General features: G+C 40.1%; 2 protein-coding genes across 2 annotated transcripts; one reads left to right on the top strand and one right to left on the bottom strand.

Annotated features, from left to right (window-relative positions):
- Positions 1 to 5,403: 5,403 nt before the first annotated feature.
- LOC309384150 (olfactory receptor 2D3-like) lies at positions 5,404 to 6,168 on the top strand (the record flags this gene model as incomplete). The annotated part of the gene is made up of 1 exon (XM_081937354.1): positions 5,404 to 6,168. One exon carries the CDS (start codon positions 5,404 to 5,406, stop codon positions 6,166 to 6,168), a length of 765 nt encoding a protein of 254 aa, XP_081793480.1.
- A 6,898-nt stretch (positions 6,169 to 13,066) lies between these two features.
- On the bottom strand, positions 13,067 to 13,810 carry LOC309384147 (olfactory receptor 2AK2-like; the record flags this gene model as incomplete). The annotated part of the gene is made up of 1 exon (XM_081937343.1): positions 13,067 to 13,810. The coding sequence occupies one exon, from the start codon at positions 13,808 to 13,810 to the stop codon at positions 13,067 to 13,069; it is 744 nt and encodes a 247-aa protein (XP_081793469.1).
- Positions 13,811 to 20,394: the final 6,584 nt, after the last annotated feature.

The raw sequence follows: 20,394 nt of genomic DNA, 5'->3' as shown, positions 1-20,394 counted from the left end.
CTATGTGTTATACTATATTATATAATATATATTATATTATAATATAATATTATCTCTCTCCCCTCTCATGTGGGAGTGTAGGGGTGTGAAATCTCATTTTAACAGCATGACTGGCAACAGAGATGACCCTTTGCTTCATTAGGAACAAACCAAACTGTTTCCTCATCTTGATAAACAAATCCTTATTTTTTCATTGTTCAATAATATTGTCCTCCTTTACCAGAGATGCAAAGCTAAAGCTTCTCATTAATGTCTAATTATTTAGACAGAGTTGGATAAAGAGAATATTATATTTCCTGCTTAGAGAAAGGATACCTTTTGTCTAATGTATATTTTGTGTATATACTGTATTTTGTGTATTGCAGATTTTTTTGTTTGGGACCTGTGACTGCTCATACAGGCTCTCTCTTGTGCAGTATATTATGGTAGCATTCAAGAATCTTTTCCTTTGGGCTTACTATTAAGGAAAATATTTTTCTGGCTTTTAAAAACTCAGACCTGTGCAGGATGAAAGAGATAGGCAACAGATGCTTTCAAAGTGAGGCCAGGGAGACAGAAGAGCAAAAGAGAACGAATACCCAGATTAGGTTCCTATTTCCTCCAGGACTTTGAGTGGGTCAATTGCTCTCGGTCAACCCACTCACAATATTCTTTGTTGTGGGGAAATTTAACCCTCCTGAGGTAGGATAGAAATCTAAGAAATGAACCCATCAACCCCCAAGCTTTGCTCTAAAATTCAGATAATCCTTGACCATGACAACAACTAGGGGGTTGTGGATTTTATAATTCACATATTTGTCAAGCTTGAACATGCCATTCATTTTTGAAGATGCTGAAGACATGCATTTCCACTCCCCCCAAAAATCTATTTTAATGTATCTTGTTTCTTTTTAGTAAATATTTATATTCTATCTATATCTCTTATCTATCTATCTATCTATCTATCTATCTATCTATCTATCTATCTATCTATCTATCCATCCATCCATCCATCCATCCATCCATCCATCCATCCATCTATATTTCTCTATCTACCAATCATACATACTAATCAGTTTGAACTAATTTGAAGTTTAAGATTTGAAAATTCAATTACAATTTAAGATTTGCAGGTAAGGATACAGAATTGAATTGGATTGGTTGGATTTAAATATAATAATCTTAGAAATGTCTATAGGTATGTGCATGTGTGAAAACACAAGACCCTAAGTTCTAATCCCATCTTAGTCATAAAGCTAGCTGAACTAATTTTGGGCCGGTCACTTTCTCTCATTTTTTTTTTAGCACATTGATCCCATCTTCTAAGCTAATTTAACATATATAACTCTTAATATAAATTTCTCCTAAAATAACACTTTCTCTCAACCCTGGCAAGAAGGAGACAAGGGCAAACCATTGAAATTTTCCCAGAAATTACACCCAGACAAATCCCAAGCACATTTGTCTAGCCAGTTACCAGGGACAACCAGAAAACACCAAAAAATATTTAAAATATGTTCCAAAGAAATAATCTGTGATAGTTAGTTTATTAGATATTTTCCCCTCCTTTATTGTTTATAAGTAACCCAAGGCAGCGAACATATAAACATAATACTCCTCTTATCTTCCATGCAAAAACAATCCTATGAGTTGGGCTGGCCTGAGAGAGAATGACTTTGCTTTCATTTATTCTTTTTGGACACAAATTCTAACAATTTAATTAGAAGGAGCGCAGAGAGGATGGCAAATGGTCTCAACTAGTTGTTTCTGTGTGGGCATCAAACCGTTGGTATTAAGGTGCCCTGCCGCCCTGTTTCGGGTGACCCGTTCCCTCTTGTTTGAGAGACCACGGGAAGCCCCACTACAGGGCAGAGCAGAGGAGTTTGGGAATTATCTACAGGACAAAGTCGCTCAAATCCGGATGGGATGGACCCCTTTCAGTGGTTCAGTAGAGACGCCCGTTGCGAGTCTTGAGGGACCGCTTTGGGAGGAGTTTGACTCGGTTGCCATCGAGGATTTGGACAGGTTGCGTGGACGTCTGCGACCCACCACATGTTTATTGGACCCGTGTCCCTCCTGGCTTGTACTGGCATCCTGGGAGGTTACGCGCGACTGGCTCCTGGGCCTGGTGAACGCCTCGTTGGGTGAGGGGTCTCTACCGGCCGCCTTGAAAGAGGCGGTGGTGAGGCCCCTGCTCAAGAAGCCTTCCCTGGACCCAACGGACCTAGTCAATTATCGTCCAGTCTCCAACCTTCCTTTTTTAGCGAAGGTTGTAGAGAGTGTGGTAGCACAGCAGTTCCCACGTCACCTGGAGGAAAATGATTATCTAGACCCGCGCCAGTCCGGCTTCCGACCCGGGCACAGCACGGAGACGGCCTTGGTCGCATTGGTTGATGATCTCTGGAGGGCCAGAGATAGGGGTTGTTCCTCTATCCTGGTCCTATTAGATCTCTCGGCGGCGTTCGATACCATCGACCATGGTATCCTGTTGCACCGGCTAGAGGGGCTGGGAGTCAGGGGCACCGTTTTACGGTGGTTTGGCTCCTACCTCTCTGGTCGGACGCAACGTGTGTTGACAGGGGAGCAGAGTTCGACCCGGAGGCCACTCACATGTGGAGTGCCACAGGGATCGGTGCTCTCGCCTCTCCTGTTCAACACATATATGAAACCGCTGGGCGAGATCATCCGTGGTTTTGGAGTGGGATATCATCTGTATGCTGATGACACTCAGCTATACATTTCCACTCCGAACCACCCCAATGAGGCCGTCGAAATGATGTCCCGGTGTCTGGAGGCCGTACGGGTCTGGATGGATGGCAACCGACTAAAACTCAACCCTTCCAAGACGGAGTGGCTGTGGCTTCCGGCCTCCCGGTTCAACCAGGTGCTTCCATCTCTGGCCATCGGGGGCGTCCAACTAGCCCCCATGGAACAGGTGCGCAATTTGGGCGTCCTCCTGGATGCCCGGCTGTCCATGGACAACCATGTAACAGCCATGGCAAGGGGGGCGTTCCATCAGGTCCGCCTGATGCGCCAATTGCGCCCCTTATTGGACCGGGATGCCCTACGCACAGTCACCCATGCGCTAGTGACGTCTCGCCTGGATTACTGCAATGCTCTCTACATGGGGCTTCCCTTGAGATGCACTCAGAGACTACAGTTGGTCCAGAACGCGGCCGCGCGGGTGATTATGGGGAGGACTAGATACTCCCCTGTAACACCTCTCCTGCGCGAGCTGCACTGGCTGCCTGTGGTCTACCGAGTGCGTTTCAAGGTTTTGATTATGATCTTTAAAGCGCTCCATGGCACAGGGCCTAGTTATATGCAGGATCGCATCCTGCCCCACACATCCCTACGACCAATTCGCGCACACAGAGAGGGACTTCTCCGGGTGCCGTCCGCCAAACAGTGTCGGGGGGCGACACCCAGGAGCAGAGCCTTCTCTGTGATGGGCCCAGCCCTGTGGAATGACCTCCCCCGCGACATCAGGATTACTTCCGATCTCCGCTCCTTCCGTGTACAGCTGAAGACCCACCTCTTTCAATTATCCGGCCTGGCTCAATCGCAATCGTAATTTTCCCATTCCTCCAAACTGTTTTTTAAATTGTCCTTAAATATTAATTTTTTGGGTTTTTACAATTGGGGTATTTTAAAGCTGATTTTTAACTGTCTATTGATGTAATTTGTTTCCTCCTCCGTGTATGTATGTGTGTTGTGTATATATGTACGTTTGGTGTTGTTATATATTTTTTATGTTTTATGCTCCATTGTACGCCGCCCCGAGTCCTACTTGGAAAGGGAGCGGCTAATAAATCCAAATTTATTATTATTATTATTATAAACCTGAGCCTTGAGTCTATCAGTGGTCAAGCTGTGGAGCAAAGCAGCACCACCGCTCATCTGAGTCTCTCGTCACAGATGTGCATCCTTCTTGTGCACACACTGGTGTAAGAGCAAATGTACTCTCTCAGCCACTCGTGCGGTGGGCCTTCCCCCCCAGTATCAGACATGACAGGGACAGACAAATAAGGAAGCAACATGGAGTGGTTTCTTGATTCTAGTTTTCAGTAGTGCATGAGGAAAATGAAAGGGAATAAAGCTGGGTGGAAAAAGAAGAGGTCAGACAGATTGGACAGACTGACAGCATATTCCAGGTTGGACCAATATATGGAGATGTAAAGAAAGATGCAAATGGCTATGGGGAAGTAAAGTGCCCCATGAGAAAGAGAAAACCAGAATTAAATTAGGAAGATGATAAAGTTTTGAAGGCAGTTGAAATCAAAACTTCAATATTTTGGACACCCCTCAAATATATGGGTATCTGTTTTATTCATATTTAAATCTATGGATAGATGGATGGATGACAAAGATAGATAGATAGATAGATAGATAGATAGATAGATAGATAGATAGATAGAGATAGAGAGAGATAGAGAGAGAGAGAGAGAGAGAGAGAGAGAGAGAGAGAGAGAGAGAGAGACTTAGTTCTACATTATATTTATTTATTTATTAAATATATATACTACAGAATAATATATATATCAAAATGAATAGATAGATGACAGATAGATAGACATAGCTCTACATTGTACTATTTCTTTATTTATTAAATTTATATGCCACAGAATAATATAAATTAAAATGATATTTTTCAATGATGCCTTACAAAATTTATAAAAATTGTAATTTGTTAAACTAACTAAAATTGTGCAACACCTGGCACCAAAACACCTCTTGGAACATAGTCCCACACATAATACCAGAATTTAACTTTTCAAAGCAACTGTTTTTTGTGGGGAGGGGATTAAAGATGCTTGGAAGAATTGCAAATAAATGCTGCTTTCATACTTTTCCACATTCTAAAGTACCTTTTTAAAAGCAAATCTGAAGCAAACAATACCTAATTCGTTAACAGAATGAAAATAATGCAACCAAGTCAGTTTTCATACAGGGATGCTTCAAAATTCTGGAAATCTGATCTCAACATAAGTGGAAGGTAGTGAATGGCACAAGGCTGACATACCCTAATGAAGAATTGTGCACATTCTTGTGCATTTTCTAATACAGCCCTGTTCCTCCTGGACATTAGTAATAATCTTATCAGAGGTGGCCCATGGAATACTGTTTGTTCAAAATGAGGAGGGGTGAATAAGAAAAATCTATTAATAATTGTGGATTTCAACAGATTTATGACAAAAGCGCTTCTAAATTATTTTTGTATCTTTAGATAAAAGCTTGGCAAATGAAAGAGGAATGAGAGAGGAGAACATAACTTCATGGAGAGAATTTCTTCTGGTGGGACTTCTGCATCAATGGTCACCCACCCTCTTCCTTTGGGGGCTTCTCTTCATGTTTCTGATTGCTCTGATGGGAAACAGCCTCCTTATCTTTCTGATTAAAACAGACTCTGGACTTCAGACTCCCATGTACTTCTTTCTTAGTCAGTTGGCTTTCATGGACCTCTGCCAAGTTCTCTCCATTGTTCCTCAAGTATTGGTCAGCTTTCTAACCAAGAGGTATACCATTTCACTCTATGGATGTGTTGTTCAGATTTCTGTAATTTTGATTTTGGCAGGAGCAGAATGCCTCATCCTGGCAACCATGTCTTATGACAGGTACATAGCCATCTGCAAACCTTTGCAATATCCCATCCTCATGAGGAGAAACGTCTGTTATATGATGTCAATGGCGGCCTGGTTTTGGTCCACTGTCCAAGCTCTCACTTGCTCATTTTACGTACTGCCCCTTCCCTACTGCAAGTCCAATGTGATTAACCATTACATGTGTGATTATCCAGCTCTTATCCAGCTGTCTTGCTCAGATAATTCTGCTTTTGAAAGAACAACTTATGCTGGAAATTTCATGGTACTTCTCATCCCCCTCTCACTTATCCTCACGTCCTATGTTGCCATCCTCCTCCAGGTTGTGAGGGTACAATCTTCTCAAAGGAGCCACAAAGCCTTGGGAACATGCATGTCTCACTTATGTGTAGTTGGGATCTATTACATAACTGCTATTGTAACATACATGAAGCCTGCATCCTCTTATTCACCCCAGGAAGCCATGATTAATACACTTTTTTTTACTGCTATGCCTGCCATGATAAATCCCTTTATATACAGCCTGAGGAATCAGGATGTTTTGGAAGCTCTGAGAAAAACCTTCCAAAAACATAGCTCGCATGACTGACTAGATCAGTGGTTGTCAACCTTCCCAATACCGCAACCCTTTAATACAGTTCCTCGTGTTGTGGTGACCCCCAACCATAAAATTGGTGTCTTGGTTCCTAAAACCATCGAAAATATGTGTTTTCTGATAGCCTTAGAATGTGAATGGGTCGCTCCACCCCCAAAGGGGTCCCGACCCACAAGTTGAGAACCACTGGACTAGATAATAAAGGCATACTGCTAACATTAAATATTTTCTGTTTGAAATCTGAGCATCTGCTCCAGGAGAAGTACAGTTATTGATATTTCATAGTATTGGATGTCTCTTTTTAATTGCTGTTATTTTAGTGATGGATAGGGGACATGTGAATCCAAAGACTGCATTATGGAGCTGGAGTCTAAAATGTTATGATATTATTAATATACCCAGAGAAAGTGATTTTTTCACTTTAAGCATCTGAATTGCAATAGGTGCTTGGTAATATGGAAATATTGTACAGAATTATTTGAGTTTTTCTATGAGAAATCTTCAGATCTCTCAATTCTAAGATGGTTAAATCTAAGAATGGTTATTTCCCTTATTTAACTCAGTAAATACTTGTAAAATAATAATGTGTCAAGGATTAATTGAGGTGTGATATGGTCACTTCTACCAATAAGGCAGTCAAAGTTATCATGCTGTCTAAATTATCCCTAAAGACATTGAACATAATCAATTTATATTGTATTCTATTATATTAAAGTGGAAAGCATTAGACTTTGTAGTCTAAGACTTAATTGGAATAGATTTATCCAGTGACGTGCGGTGTGGTTTATGACTGGTGAGGCACTGACACAGTCCTGGGTTTCAAATATTTTTAGACTTATGGACTTCAACTCCCAGAATTCCACAGCCAGGCATGCTCAGTTCCAATTTAAAGCGACAGCATTTGTTTTTCTCCTTTGCTCCTTCTTTCTTTTTCTTTTTCTTTTTCTCCTCCTTCCCCTCCTTCCTCCCTCTCTCCCTTCCCCCCCTCTCTCAAACAAACACACACACAGAGAGAAGTTGGATTGGACTATCTCTCCTACCCCTTCCCTCTCTCACTCACTCTCAAACAAACCCCCCCCACACACAAAAGTTGGATTGGATATCTTTTCCAGTGGCTTGAAAGCAGCTCCTCTGCCATCCCCCCCCCCATTCCCCTGCTGCCTTCCCCAAACACCTCCACCATTGCAAATGCAGCCTGCTGTCTGGGTGGGAAATGCCTGGAACACAATAAAGCCCATCCACCACCTCCTGCTGGCAGGCTGGGGTGAGAGGCGAGGCAGAGAAGCCGGAGGGGAGCCGATCTGAGCCTTCCAAAAGAAAGAGGCTGGGGGGAAGTGTGTGTACTACAGCATGGCTCTTTGCCTGGCTTCCTGCCTCCTCCTGTGGTCTCCTCAGTGCTCGCTTGTGCTCTCCCTCCCCAAGTGTAGTTTGATTGCAGGCGGAGCCACGTTGCCTTTTCAAACTTGTAATCAGTGAAGCTGGGCTAGATTTTTATATAGTTTTATCCAGCTGTGTGTGTGTGTGAGAGAGAAATGAATGGGGGCCTGGGGAGGAAGTCACTACACTTGGGGAGGGAGAGCACCAGTGAGGAGACCACAGGAGGAGGCAGGAAGCCAGGCAAAGAGCCATGCTGTGGCACACACACTGGCCCCACAACGTGGCTCTGCCTGCAATCAAACTACTCTTGGGGAGGGAGAGCACAAGCGAGCCAGGGTCCTTCCCTCCAGCCTTTGCCCAAAGCCCTGCACAGCACCAGGAGGATGAAGTTTGAATTCCCCCCCCCTCCCTCCAACCCACACGTACCTTTTCCAGATTTTTTTTAACAGTTAAGCAGAGTCATCCATGGTGAAGCAGTAACTAGCTCAGCTTTTTCCTTTTACTTTTTTTTTTCATGATGAGAGTGGTGAGGCTGTGCCTCACTTGCCTCACCTAACTGCACGTCACTGTATTTATCCATCATCCACCATCCACCATCCACCATCCACCATCCACCATCCACATAACAGAATAACAGAGTTGGAAGGGACATTGGAGGTCTTCTAGTCCCACCTCCTGCTTAGGCAGGAAACCTTACACCATTTCAGACAAATGGCTATCCAATAGCTTATTAAAACTTCCAGTGTTGGAGCATTCACAACTTCTAGAGGCAAGTTGTTCCACTGATTAATTGTTCTAACTTTCTCCTTACTTCTAGGTTGCTTCTCTCCTTGATTAGTTTCCATCCATTGCTTCTTGACCTACCCTCAATTGAGAGGGTAGAAGGAGAATGGATTGACTCCCTCTTCTTTGTGGCAGCCCCTGAGATATTGGAACACTATTATGCCCAACTGAAAGTCTTCCACCTGATTCTTGAAGCCTTATGCTTCCTATAAAAGCTATCGTCTTTCCACCTATACCGGCTGGGTTTATGAATAATGATAATGGATCCCATGTTGATACTCTAAGAATAACCTTATCATGGAGAGGAGCAATTGACTTCTCAGATAACATTTTGATGCTGACTCATAGGATATTATTGTTCAGCTGCTAAGTCCGACTCTTCGTGACACCATGGATCATAGCAAGCCAGGCCCTCTTGTCCTCCACTGTCTCCCAGAGTTTGCCCAAATTCATACTGATTATGTTGATGACACTATGTAGCCATCTCATCCTCTGCTGTCCACTTCTCCTTTTGCCTCCAATCTTTCCCAACTTCAGGGTCTTTTCCAGTGAGTTCTTTCTTCTCATTTGGTGCCCCCAAAGCATTTGAGCTTCAGCTTCAGTATCTGTCCTTCCAAAGAACAATCAGAGATTATTTCCTTTGGGACCCTATTGATACTAAAGGTTGACTAGATGACACTCTTCTCTTCTAGAAATTTTCAGAATTGCTCTTCAAAATACCTGAAGGACATCTCGTTGTATAATAGAATATGTGGATGACCTTGGGAAATGAGGGGAAGAGATGCTACCTAGGAAACAATATGATAAGGGAGACAGAAGACCTCAGTGGCTTAATAGTCAGGGAAGAGGCTGAAGAAAATCTGCCCTAATGGACCAAGCAGTAAAAAGTGGCAGTGAGAAGTCCATACTTTCAGATTGGCATGATTGTGTAATGTGCCCTTAAGTAGGATTAAATCATCTTGTGTGGGAAGTGAGGGAATGGAAAAGCAGAGTGGCCCTGCCTCTTTCAATCAGATTCCTTGAATTTAGTTATGTATGCTGTTGCACTCTTAATATTGATAGTACTGTATGTCTATAACAGTGGTGGGATTCAATTTTTTTTACTACTGGTTCTGTGGGCATGGCTTGGTGGGCATAGCATGGCTTGATGAGTGTGACTTGGTGGCTGTGGCAGGGAACGGTTACTGCAAAATCCCCATTCCCTCCCGATCAGCTGGAACTCAGGAGGCAGAGAACAGATGGGGGTCAGAGGTGGTATTTACCAGTTCTCCAAATTATGCAAAATTTCTGCTATCGGTTCTCTAGAACTGGTCAGAACCTGCTGAATACCACCTCTGATCTATAAGCCGGAAGTGTATTTAATACATGAAATCATAGAATGGAAGAATTGGAAGAAGATGTGAAGTTCATCTGGTCCACTGGTGCATCCCCAACAGAGATCTACCCTGCTTTTGTTCACATTTCTCCAGCACAAGAGAATACAAAAAATTAATAATAAGAGAGGGGAGGAGGGCGGAGGGAATATAGTCCATTCTTGGACAGCTTTCAGTATTAGGAATTTTCTTGTTGATGTTTTAGGTTGTTTGTATTGTGATGAGCAATAAAATTTCCAGAATCTCTTAAGAGTAATTTATATAGTTTTTGTTGGGAGGAGAGGGGTTATGAGTAATCTATTTTAAGATGGGGGAGAGGAGGGGGTAAAGTGTTTGGTATAATATCTGAATGTGAATTTTTGCGGGGGGGTTGGGGGGGTATAGCATTTGTATGAGATTTATATTGTGTGGAGGGGGGGGTGAAAAGGGGGAAAATTTGTTTGTACAAAACTCTTTTAATAAAAATAAAATAAAATAAAATAAAATAAAAAAAATAAAATTTCCAGAATCTCAGAATTAAATTAGGCAAAAGTTCTAATGATAGGAAAAATTGGCGATATATTTGAGGGAACTTTTTTCTCCTTAGTGGATTTTTTTTTTACAGAATCCTGAAAAACTCTAGTCTAGGGTACAGATAGAACAGAAACTATGCAAGTGTGTCTTCTTAGTAACTTTATTGTTGATTAGCCAATATCAACATACAGAATATAAAAAACAGAATGTTGGTAAGACCATATGTAAAATGGAATAAAAGAAACAGATTAAATAAAAAGAATAAAATGAAGAATTTTTGTATCATCCCTGTAATTCATCCCTCAGATCTCTCCCTCCCTCCATATGTATGTATGTATGTATGTATGTATGTATGTATGTATGTATGTATGTGTGTGTGTGTGTTACAACCCCTGGTATGCCCAAATATGGGAGGGAGTTTACTACTCCCCCTTTCTGTCCTTCGGCTCATTACAGAGGACCATCCAGGCAGAAAACCATATTTTTATTTTTAATGTTGCCTTTTTATATTTGTGTTGTATTTGTGCTGATAAATAAATAAAGGGAGACTAGTATAGATCTATTTCAACCTATTTAGGTCTCATCAGCTAGCCATACCCTTACTGGGAATCGAACCAGGGCTGTATTGCATATTAGGCCGATGTAATTGCCACTAAGCCACAGGCTCTCTTCCTTATCAGCTAGGCCAGGGAAATAGGTATGTATTTGTGTTACAACCCCTGGTATGCCCAAATATGGGAGGGAGCTCACTACTCCCCCTTTCTGTCCTTCGGCTCATTACAGAGGACCATCCAGGCAGAAAACCATATTTTTATTTTTATTGTTTATTTATTTATCAGCACAAATACAACACACACACACACACACACACACAGAGGGGGGGAGGGATATATATATATATATATATATATATATATATATATATATATATATATATATATATATATATATATATATATATATATATATATATATATATATATATATATATATATAATCAACTGAATTATTTTATTCAAATAAATTCAGATTTTAAAATGAAATGTGTTGTTTTAATACAAGAATCCCAATAGGTTGTTCGTCTAATGTGTTGTCCAAAATGATATTCCCTCTCTTTCTTATGACCTCTGGGTAAGGAAAGGGGTTAACAGTTCCTCACACTTAGGAAGGTTATGGTGTCTCCATGGTCTCATAATCAGAATTTGAGTGCTTGGCAACTGGCATGTATTTACAAAGGTTGCAGCATCCCAAGGTAACATTTTTGATCTTCCCAGGAAACTTCTATCAAGCAAAATCAATGGGAGAAGCCCCCCCCCATTTTGGAGCAAAAAAAGGCCATAAAATTGGATGCAGCTCACAATGACCACTTTGGTTAGTGACTGAAGTTCCATTCCCAATTGTGATAATAAGTTGAGTACTACCTGTGCTACATCATCCTTGACCATTATTTTTTTTCCCTTCATGTGCAAAGGTTCACATTTTATCATAGCACACATGCCACTCTCCACAGTTCCATTAGCAAAGCACATGGCTTGATGACATTCATTTATTAAACATGAGGAAACCTCAAAATTATTAAATGGCCAAAGAAAGATAAAAAGCAGGAAAAGTATCAGGAGAAAGAGACATGGACATTGGGTGGGAAAGTACAGTATTTACACATCTATGTATCAAAAGGCATAGATCATGAACAAGACTTTTTGAGCTAGTCACCCTCCTTTTCAAGAAACAAATCATTCCAATTTTCCAAAACAGGACTTTATGGCTTGTCCGATCCATAGCTTACAGTTGCTCCTTTTTTGAGGTGCAAAAAGGCATTAAAGCAAAGACGGAGACTTATTTGTTTCAGAAATGAGCCAGAAGGCCTAAAAGTTGACATGCTCCTGGCTTCAAATGGGGAAAGGTTTGCAACAAAGGGAACAAATATGCTGAATTCTTTCCACAAAGTCCAGTTAATTTTAGGATTTTGTTCTTGCTTGGAACTTTCCAGAGGTTCTGGAAATGATACGGAAGGGCAATCCTTAACAGAATGGTCTTTGGTTATTCCATGTAGAGCACTTTTAATATTTATGCATAATGGCATCAGAATAGATAAAGGTAAAGGTTCCCCTCGCACATATGTGCTAGTTGTTCCCGACTCTAGGGGACGGTGCTCATTTCCGTTTCAAAGCCAAAGAGCCAGCGCTGTCCGAAAACGTCTCCATGGTCACGTGGCCCACATGACTAAATGCCGAAGGCGCAGGGAACACTGTTACCTTCCCACCAAAGGTGGTTCCTATTTTTCTACTTCCACTTTTATATGCTTTCTAACTGCTAGGTTGGCAGAAGCTGGGACGTAACAGGAGCTCACTCCGTTACATGGTGCTAGGGATTCAAACTGCCGAACTGCTCACCTTTCTGATCGACAAGCTCAGTGTCTTAGCCACTGAGCCACTGCGACCCTACAGAATATCAGAATAGATGTGAACATTTAAACTCTAAGAAATTCGTCCTCTATTCTGAACTATGAAAGAAACATTTTTTTGTAAAAAAAAAACACCAACCTCAAATAATAATTCTGTACAATATCTGTACATCACTATGCACCTACTGCAATTGAGATGCTTAAAGTAAATGTCACTTTCGCTAGGTATGCTAATAATTTGAGTAGATTAGAGGTTTTAATATTTTAGACTCACTCCATTATGCAGTCTTTGGAGTTCACTTTTCTATCGGTAAAATAACAGCAATTAAAGAGAGACATCTAATGCCATCAAATTTCAATAACTCAGTAGAATGCATTTCTACTGAATCAGATACCCAGATTACCAACAGAAAATATTCACTGTTATGTTTTTCCTACTGAGTCACTGATGCAAGCTGTGTTTTCCAAAGGTTTTTCTGAGAGCTTCCAAGACATCTCGATTCCTCAGGCTGTATATGAAAGGGTTTGTCATGGCAGGTACAGTGGTAAAAAACAGGGTATTAATCATGGCTTCCTGGGGTGAATAAGAGGATGCAGGTTTCATGTATGTTGCAAGAGCAGTTACATAGAAGATCCCAACTACACACAAGTGAGACATACAAGTTCCCAAGGCTTTGTGGCTCCTTTGAGAAGATCGTAGCCTCACAACTTGGAGGAGGATAGCAACATAGGAAGTAAGAATAACTGAGATAGGGATGAGAAGTACCAGGAAATTTCCAACATAGATTGTTTGTTCAAAAGCAGAATTATCTGAGCAAGACAGCTGGATAAGTGCTGGATAATCACATATGTAATGGTTAATCACATTGGACTTGCAGTAGGGAAGGGGCAGTACGTAAAGAGAGCAAGTGAGAGCCTGGACAGTAGACCAAAGCCAGGCCGCCATTGACATCATATAACAGATGCTTCTCCTCATGAGGATGGGATATTGCAAAGGTTTGCAAATGGCTACGTACCTGTCATAAGACATGGTTGCCAGGATGAGGCATTCTGCTCCTGCCAAAATCAAAATTACAGAAATCTGAACAACACATCCATAGAGTGAAATGGTATACCTCTTGGTTAGAAAGCTGACCAATACCTGTGGAACAATGGAGAGAACTTGGCAGATATCCATGAAAGCCATTTGACTAAGGAAGAAGTACATGGGAGTCTGAAGTCCAGAGTCTGTTTTAATCAGAAAGATAAGGAGGCTGTTTCCCATCAGAGCAATCAGAAACATGAAGAGAAGCCCCCAAAGGAAGAGGGTGGGTGACCACTGATGCAGAAGTCCCACCAGAAGAAATTCTCTCCATGAAGTTATGTTCTCCTCTCTCATTCCTCCTTCATGTGCCAAGCTTTTATCTAAAGATACAAAAATAATTTAGAAGCGCTTTTGTCATAAATCTGTTGAAATCCACAATTATTAATAGATGTTTTCCTTCCCCCTTTCCCCATTTTGTTTTAAATTGATCAAACAGCATATCATGGGCCATGTCTAATAAGATTATTACTAATGTTCAGAAGGAATGTAGCCGTATGTGATAATGAACAAGTAACATGATTTGGAATCTGTCTTAGATTTAGATACGATAGCATTCTCCAACTCACTACCTTCCAGTTATGTTGAGGTTAGATTTCCAGAATTTTGGGGTGTCCCAGAAGATCTTGAAAGGGCCACTCCAGGGAAAGTTGAGTCATATCTGACTGCACAAAGTCTCTCTGTTAGTCAGATCGGCAGTCTCTAAATTTGATATATAAATTAAATGAAGAAAGAAATTGACCAGGTTCTCAAAAGTAGCTTTGTGCCTAAGATGGGACTAGAACTCAGGGTGCCCCATTTTCTAACCTTGTGTCTTAATCAATATACGGTACCCAACTGGCTCTCTAGCATACATAAATATATGCATACCTATACATCCTTACACATCTCTAGGATTATTGTTTTTAAAACCAGGCAATCCAATCTGTTGCCTTACCTGCAAATCTTAAATTGTATATTTGCACAGAGCCTTCGCCCTATCAGATCTCACATCTTAAATAATATTGGTTCAAATGGAGGCAGAGAGGCAGGCAGACAGACATACAATAAGAGTGTATAATCATTTACTGAAATGTAATAAAATTTATTGATATACAATGAAATGATGATAGAGAGACAATAGGCAGATAGATGATGGGTAGGGGGAGAGAGAGATAAAGAGACAGACAGATAGACAATGCATGCAAGTGTCTTCCATCTAAAAATGAGTGTCATGTTCAAAGTAGCTGTGCTTAGGACCTTTTGGTATGGAGGATGAAAACTTTGGGCAATCTCCAAAAATGTCTGAATAATAATATCCATGAACCCCAATCAGTGTTCATTATCAGAGATTATCTGAATTTTAGTTTAGGGGATTGATTGGACTGCTTTCTTAGATTTCTATCCCATCTCAAGAGAGGTAATTTTCCCCACAACAAAAGTATTGAGAGTAGTTGGAGTGAGGACAAATGACCCACCCAAAGTTCTGCAGGGAATCTGAACTTGGGTTCTTCTTTCCCCATCGCTCTTCTGCCTCACTGCACTGGCTTCATCTTGCGAAGCATTTTGGAAAGCATCTGTTGCCTGTGTTGATACCCTGATCCAGCTTGCTACATTTTTCTGAGTATTTAAAAGGCCCCAAAACAACTTCTTTAGTAATAAGCACAGGAGAAAAAGCTCTGAAATACTACCACAATATGCCATAGGAGAGAGAGCCTGTGTGAGTAGTCATAAGCCCCCAAAACCTGAAGTGCTGTGAATATACACACAAGAGGCGACTTTTGTCTAATACTTAAAGCAAGACAACTTCTTTGAGACAATTAACAACAAGCTTTAGTTTTTGCATCTCTGACAAAGAGCAGCAAAAGAAGATGAAATGTTGGGCATCTGGAAAATAAGTACTTGATTTTTCAAGACCAGGCAAACATATGTGTTTGTTCCTATTCCTGCAAAGAGTGATTTGCATTGTCAGGCAAACTTTTAAAAATAAATTTTGATTTTTTTAAACAAAGGGACATATACCTGCACACAGCCAGAGTGTCATTTATCACCATATGAATGATAAAGCAAGGATACAATTAGTAATGTATGTGTAAATAAAATAATGATGTAAAAATAATAAAAAATATAATAAAAATATAAATAAAAGTGCATGCATAAATACACCATTGTACAATTTATGCAATATACTTTATCATAACATGATTTTAGTTATACACATACTATTGCAATTATCACATGGTAATTATCTTTGCCTGTCTGAAAGTTATTTGCAAATATAGTTTTATGAGTTAAATAATTGCATTATATTACTGTTTAAGAATATCAGCTTATCAAGAATAATTATCTCTTCAGAAATGAAGCATTACGTACCTGCATGTGCTTGCAACAGCAAATGGGGAAAAATAAGGCCCTTTAAAATCAGAAAGCTCTGTTTGAATTCTGAAATTTTGTCCAACTGAATTGTTCTTCATTGCTTCTTTCATGGCATCTTCAAATCATGCAATCTGATTCTATTCAGATGGTAAATATTCTTTCAGTGCAAGATTTATTGTCCTACATCTTTCATGAAACAAGTAGCTTCCATTATGAAAATTAGTGAGGCAAGCTGAAAGTTTTAAAAATCAAATCAGGGAGAAAAATCTATGCTACCGATTTATAGATCAGTAACAAGTATTGATCTGAGTTTGACCTGCTCAGATACAAATCTGATTTTTAAAATCTAAAGTCTAATTCCAAGCTCATGTGAGGGTAAAGGAGGGAAAGAATAAGAAATCTATTTTTCCATTCCTAATTATCTGTAACTTACAAAATTAAAAGTTTCTTTAATAATAGAGGAAAGGAGAAAAAAACTATGTATTCACTTTGGAAAAAACTCAAGTTACAGCCAATCTACTTTTCATTCTCCCTGCAGCCAAGTAAATCTTTCATATATCCAGGGAGAGATTCTGAGAGACTTCTACTTTAGGGAATTTGATTTTCAGTCCAAGATTTTAATTAAGATGCAGTTTAAAAAGTGAAAAGTTTCTAGTATCAGGTCATACATTTGATTACTGCAGGTTTTTTCTTCACTTTCTGGTTTCCTTGATAGAACCTCCTATGATTTAGTGAACTAGGGGAGACATGATAGCAGTGTTCCAATGTCTCAGGGGTTGCCACAAAGAAGAGGGAGTCAAACTATTCCCCAAGGCAATAGGGTAGAACAAGAAGCAATGTGTGGAAACTAATCAAGGAGAGAAGCAACTTAGAACTGAGGAGAAACTTCCTGACAGTTAGAACAATTAATAAGTGGAACAGAAAATGCCTCCAGAAGTTGTGAATGCCCCAACACTGGAAGTCTTTAAAAAGATGTTGGATAGCCATCTGTCTGAAACGGCATAGGGTTTCCTGCCTAGGCAGGGGGTTGGGCTAGAAGACCTCCAAGGTCCCTTCCAACTCTACTATTGTACTGTATTAATTACAAAGAATTACAAAGTAACATGCTAAGCATGTCAGTTCCAAAAACAAATTGTACTGCAATAACCGCAGAAAGGATAGATCTGCATCTTAGAGTTTAACTGGCTTCACATAACCACTCCCTAGTCAGAATTACAGTGTGAAGGTTCCAAGAGTTGCCCTAATTAATTTACGAGCGCCTAAGGCGTTTCCATACAGAACAAAAGAGTTGGAAGGGACCTTGGAGGTCTTCTAGTTCAATCCCCTGCTCTGGCAGGAAACCCTATACCAGTGATGGCGAACCTTTTAGGCACTGAGTGCCCAGATCGGAATGCATGCACATGTGTGTGCCGAAGCCCCGGAAACTTGAAGACCAGCTGGCCGGTTATATGTGATTTCCCAGACATAGCCTTGGCTTGATGACCTGTAATCAGTCAAAATTAGAATAGACTTTTAATGATATGGATTGAACTTATTGCAATTGCTAGTTACATTTGGTGATTTATATTGTGTTGCACATTATTACTCATTCTGAGCTATACTATCCAATACTATCCAATATAAAGGTAAAGGTTCCCCTTGCACATAGGTGCTAGTTGTTCCTGACTCTAGGGGGTGGTGCTTATCTCCGTTTCAAAGCCGAAGAGCTAGCATTGTCCGAAGACGTCTCCGTGGTCATGTGACTGGCATGACTAAATGCCAAAGGGACACAGAGCGCTGTTACCTTCCCACCAAAGTGGTCTGTATTTTTCTGCTTGCATTTTTACATGCTTTTTTTAAAAATTAAAAGTTTTAATAAATTTTACAAATATTACCCCTTCCCCTTCCCACCTCCGACCCTCCCTCCCCCCAACCTCCCAGAGCAAAATACAGGGTATAAACATTTAACAATCATATGCTAACATAAGCTAACTGATTTTAACATCCTACCTCCTCTTGTGCTTTAATTCCCCTTTTGTTAAGCTAACTTTAGGTAAATTGTAACATTCTTTGTGCCTTCATTCATAAGCTAATTGAAATTTTTTAGTCCGATATTGATTTTGAATATAGTCAATCCATCTTCTCCATTCCAACTTATATTTCTCATCCGAATGGTCCTTCAAATATGCTGTAATTTTGGCCATCTCTGCTAGATTTACTACTTTTAGCATCCATTCTTGAATAGTAGGCAATTCTTCCCTCTTCCAGTACTGCGCTACCAACAATCTTGCTGCCGTCGTTAAGTTCAAAATCAAGTTAGTCTCTATAACTGTACAGTCTGTAATTATACCTAACAAAAACAACTGGGGCATAAGCTTTATTCTTTTTAAAAGTATATTTTGAATAACCCACCATATTTTTATTCACAATTATTTGACTTTTTTGCAAGTCCACCATATATGGTAATACGTAGCATCAGCACAATCACATCTCCAACATTAAGGTTGTAAATTCGGATACATACAAGATAATTTTTTGGGATCTAAATGCCATCTATACAACATCTTATAAAAATTCTCTCTCAAATTCTGAGCTTGCATAAATTTTACATTTCTTACCCAAATCTTTTTCCATGTTTCCATCATTATTGGCTCTTCGAAATTTTGTGCACATTTTATCATACAGTCACATGCTTTTGAATTGCTAGGTTGGCAGAAGCTGGGACAAGTAACAGGAACTGACTCCATTACACGGCGGTAGGGATTCAAACCGCTGAATTGCCAACCTTCTGATCGACAAGCTCAGCGTCTTAGCCACTGAGCCACCACCTCCCTTTTTTACTACCCAATATATCCAGTAGTAATTCTTAGTCCCTCAATGTGACATATATTATATATCTAATCATTCATAGTACATTAATGATATTTCAGAAAAGTATAACCTTACAGACATTTTTAAATATCTGATTTATTTATATGTTTCAGATTTTTGTAAAAATTCTTTTTTTTCCTCCTGTGCTACTCAACTACCACAACTAAGAGGGAAAAAAGGAACAATTTTTTTTAAAGGCAGTGATACAGATAGTCCTCAGGTTACAACCATTCAGTAATTGTTCAAAGTTATAATGGCACTGAAGAAATATTATTTATGATAGGTCTTTATAGTCCCAGCTGTCACAGCATCTGATGATCATACGTCTGAAACCCAGTTTTTTGGTGCCCAGTCTGCAATCACAATGTTGCCTGCCATGTGACCATGATTTTTCCAACATTCTCTGGCAGCTTCCCACAAGCACAGTCAATGGGAATGCCTGCAGGAAGTCAGAAGTTGAAAATTGTGGTAATGTGGGGTCCTCATTTAACAATCCACAAGGGCATTTTAACAAAGGCAAGTGGGACTGCCAGAATTGCCATTACTATGAGACAAGTGATGTCACACTTTATGACCGTGTCACTTAGCAATGGCAATTCTGAACCCTATTGCCATTATAAACCAAGTACTACCTGTAGTGTCTTATCAACTTTGAGAAATCTCTTCACTACATACTCTGCACAAGTAAACAAACATGTAAGTATTCTGCACTTGAGCATCTTATCTCTTCTTGGAGGGATGCTGAAGATACGCATGAGATTTAAGTCCTCACATAAGGGCTAGAGCAAATTTTTTGTGATTGTCTTTTATTTTGATATTCTTTTTTGAACCAAGCCAAGCCTTTTGTTGGAATGTATGAGTAAAGTTGGTTTTGATGACACTATGTGCCTTGTCTTTGTCTGCATTTGCCATTTAGTAAGAACTTTTAGCCTATAAGCTTGGACAGAATGTGCTTTATGGTGTGCTTCCAACCAAAAAGAAGGTTTTTTTTTTTACTTAGGAATGTCAAGTTCAATAGGTCAGAACAGGTACTTCATTATATACTCTCTATACAATATTGTGGGACTCTCTAGTCTATTTTGGTTGATTATTTTATCCTGTTCTGAGCACTGAATTTTTGGAAGGATATCAACAAACTGGAGCACACCAAGAAGAGAAGAACCAAAATCTCCAAGAGGTTCAGCAGAAGAAACCTATAAGCGACTATCGTAAGCAATAGGTATATTTAGCCTGGAAGAGAGAAAACTGGGAAGACATGATAGCTATCTTCAGATAGTGTCATTAGGAAGATAGGGCAGAATTGTTCAGAATTCTTGCAGAAGTCATAACAAGAAACTCCATGATCTCCAAGATCCCTTCCAGCTTTTGCATTCCGTGAACTTGTATGTGAAGAATCATAACTTCCTCTCCAAAGGCTTGCCTGGTATTTGGATTCTCATGGTGAATTCACTCTTCACAGCCTTCTTCTGATTTTACGGCTGCAG

Source organism: Natrix helvetica (genome assembly GCF_964273705.1).
Source record: "Natrix helvetica genome assembly, chromosome: 1".
In the NCBI taxonomy this organism is placed as follows: Eukaryota; Metazoa; Chordata; class Lepidosauria; order Squamata; family Natricidae; genus Natrix; species Natrix helvetica.
The sequence above is the reverse complement of the archived record's forward strand: the minus strand, read 5'-3'. Positions and strand labels throughout refer to the sequence as shown.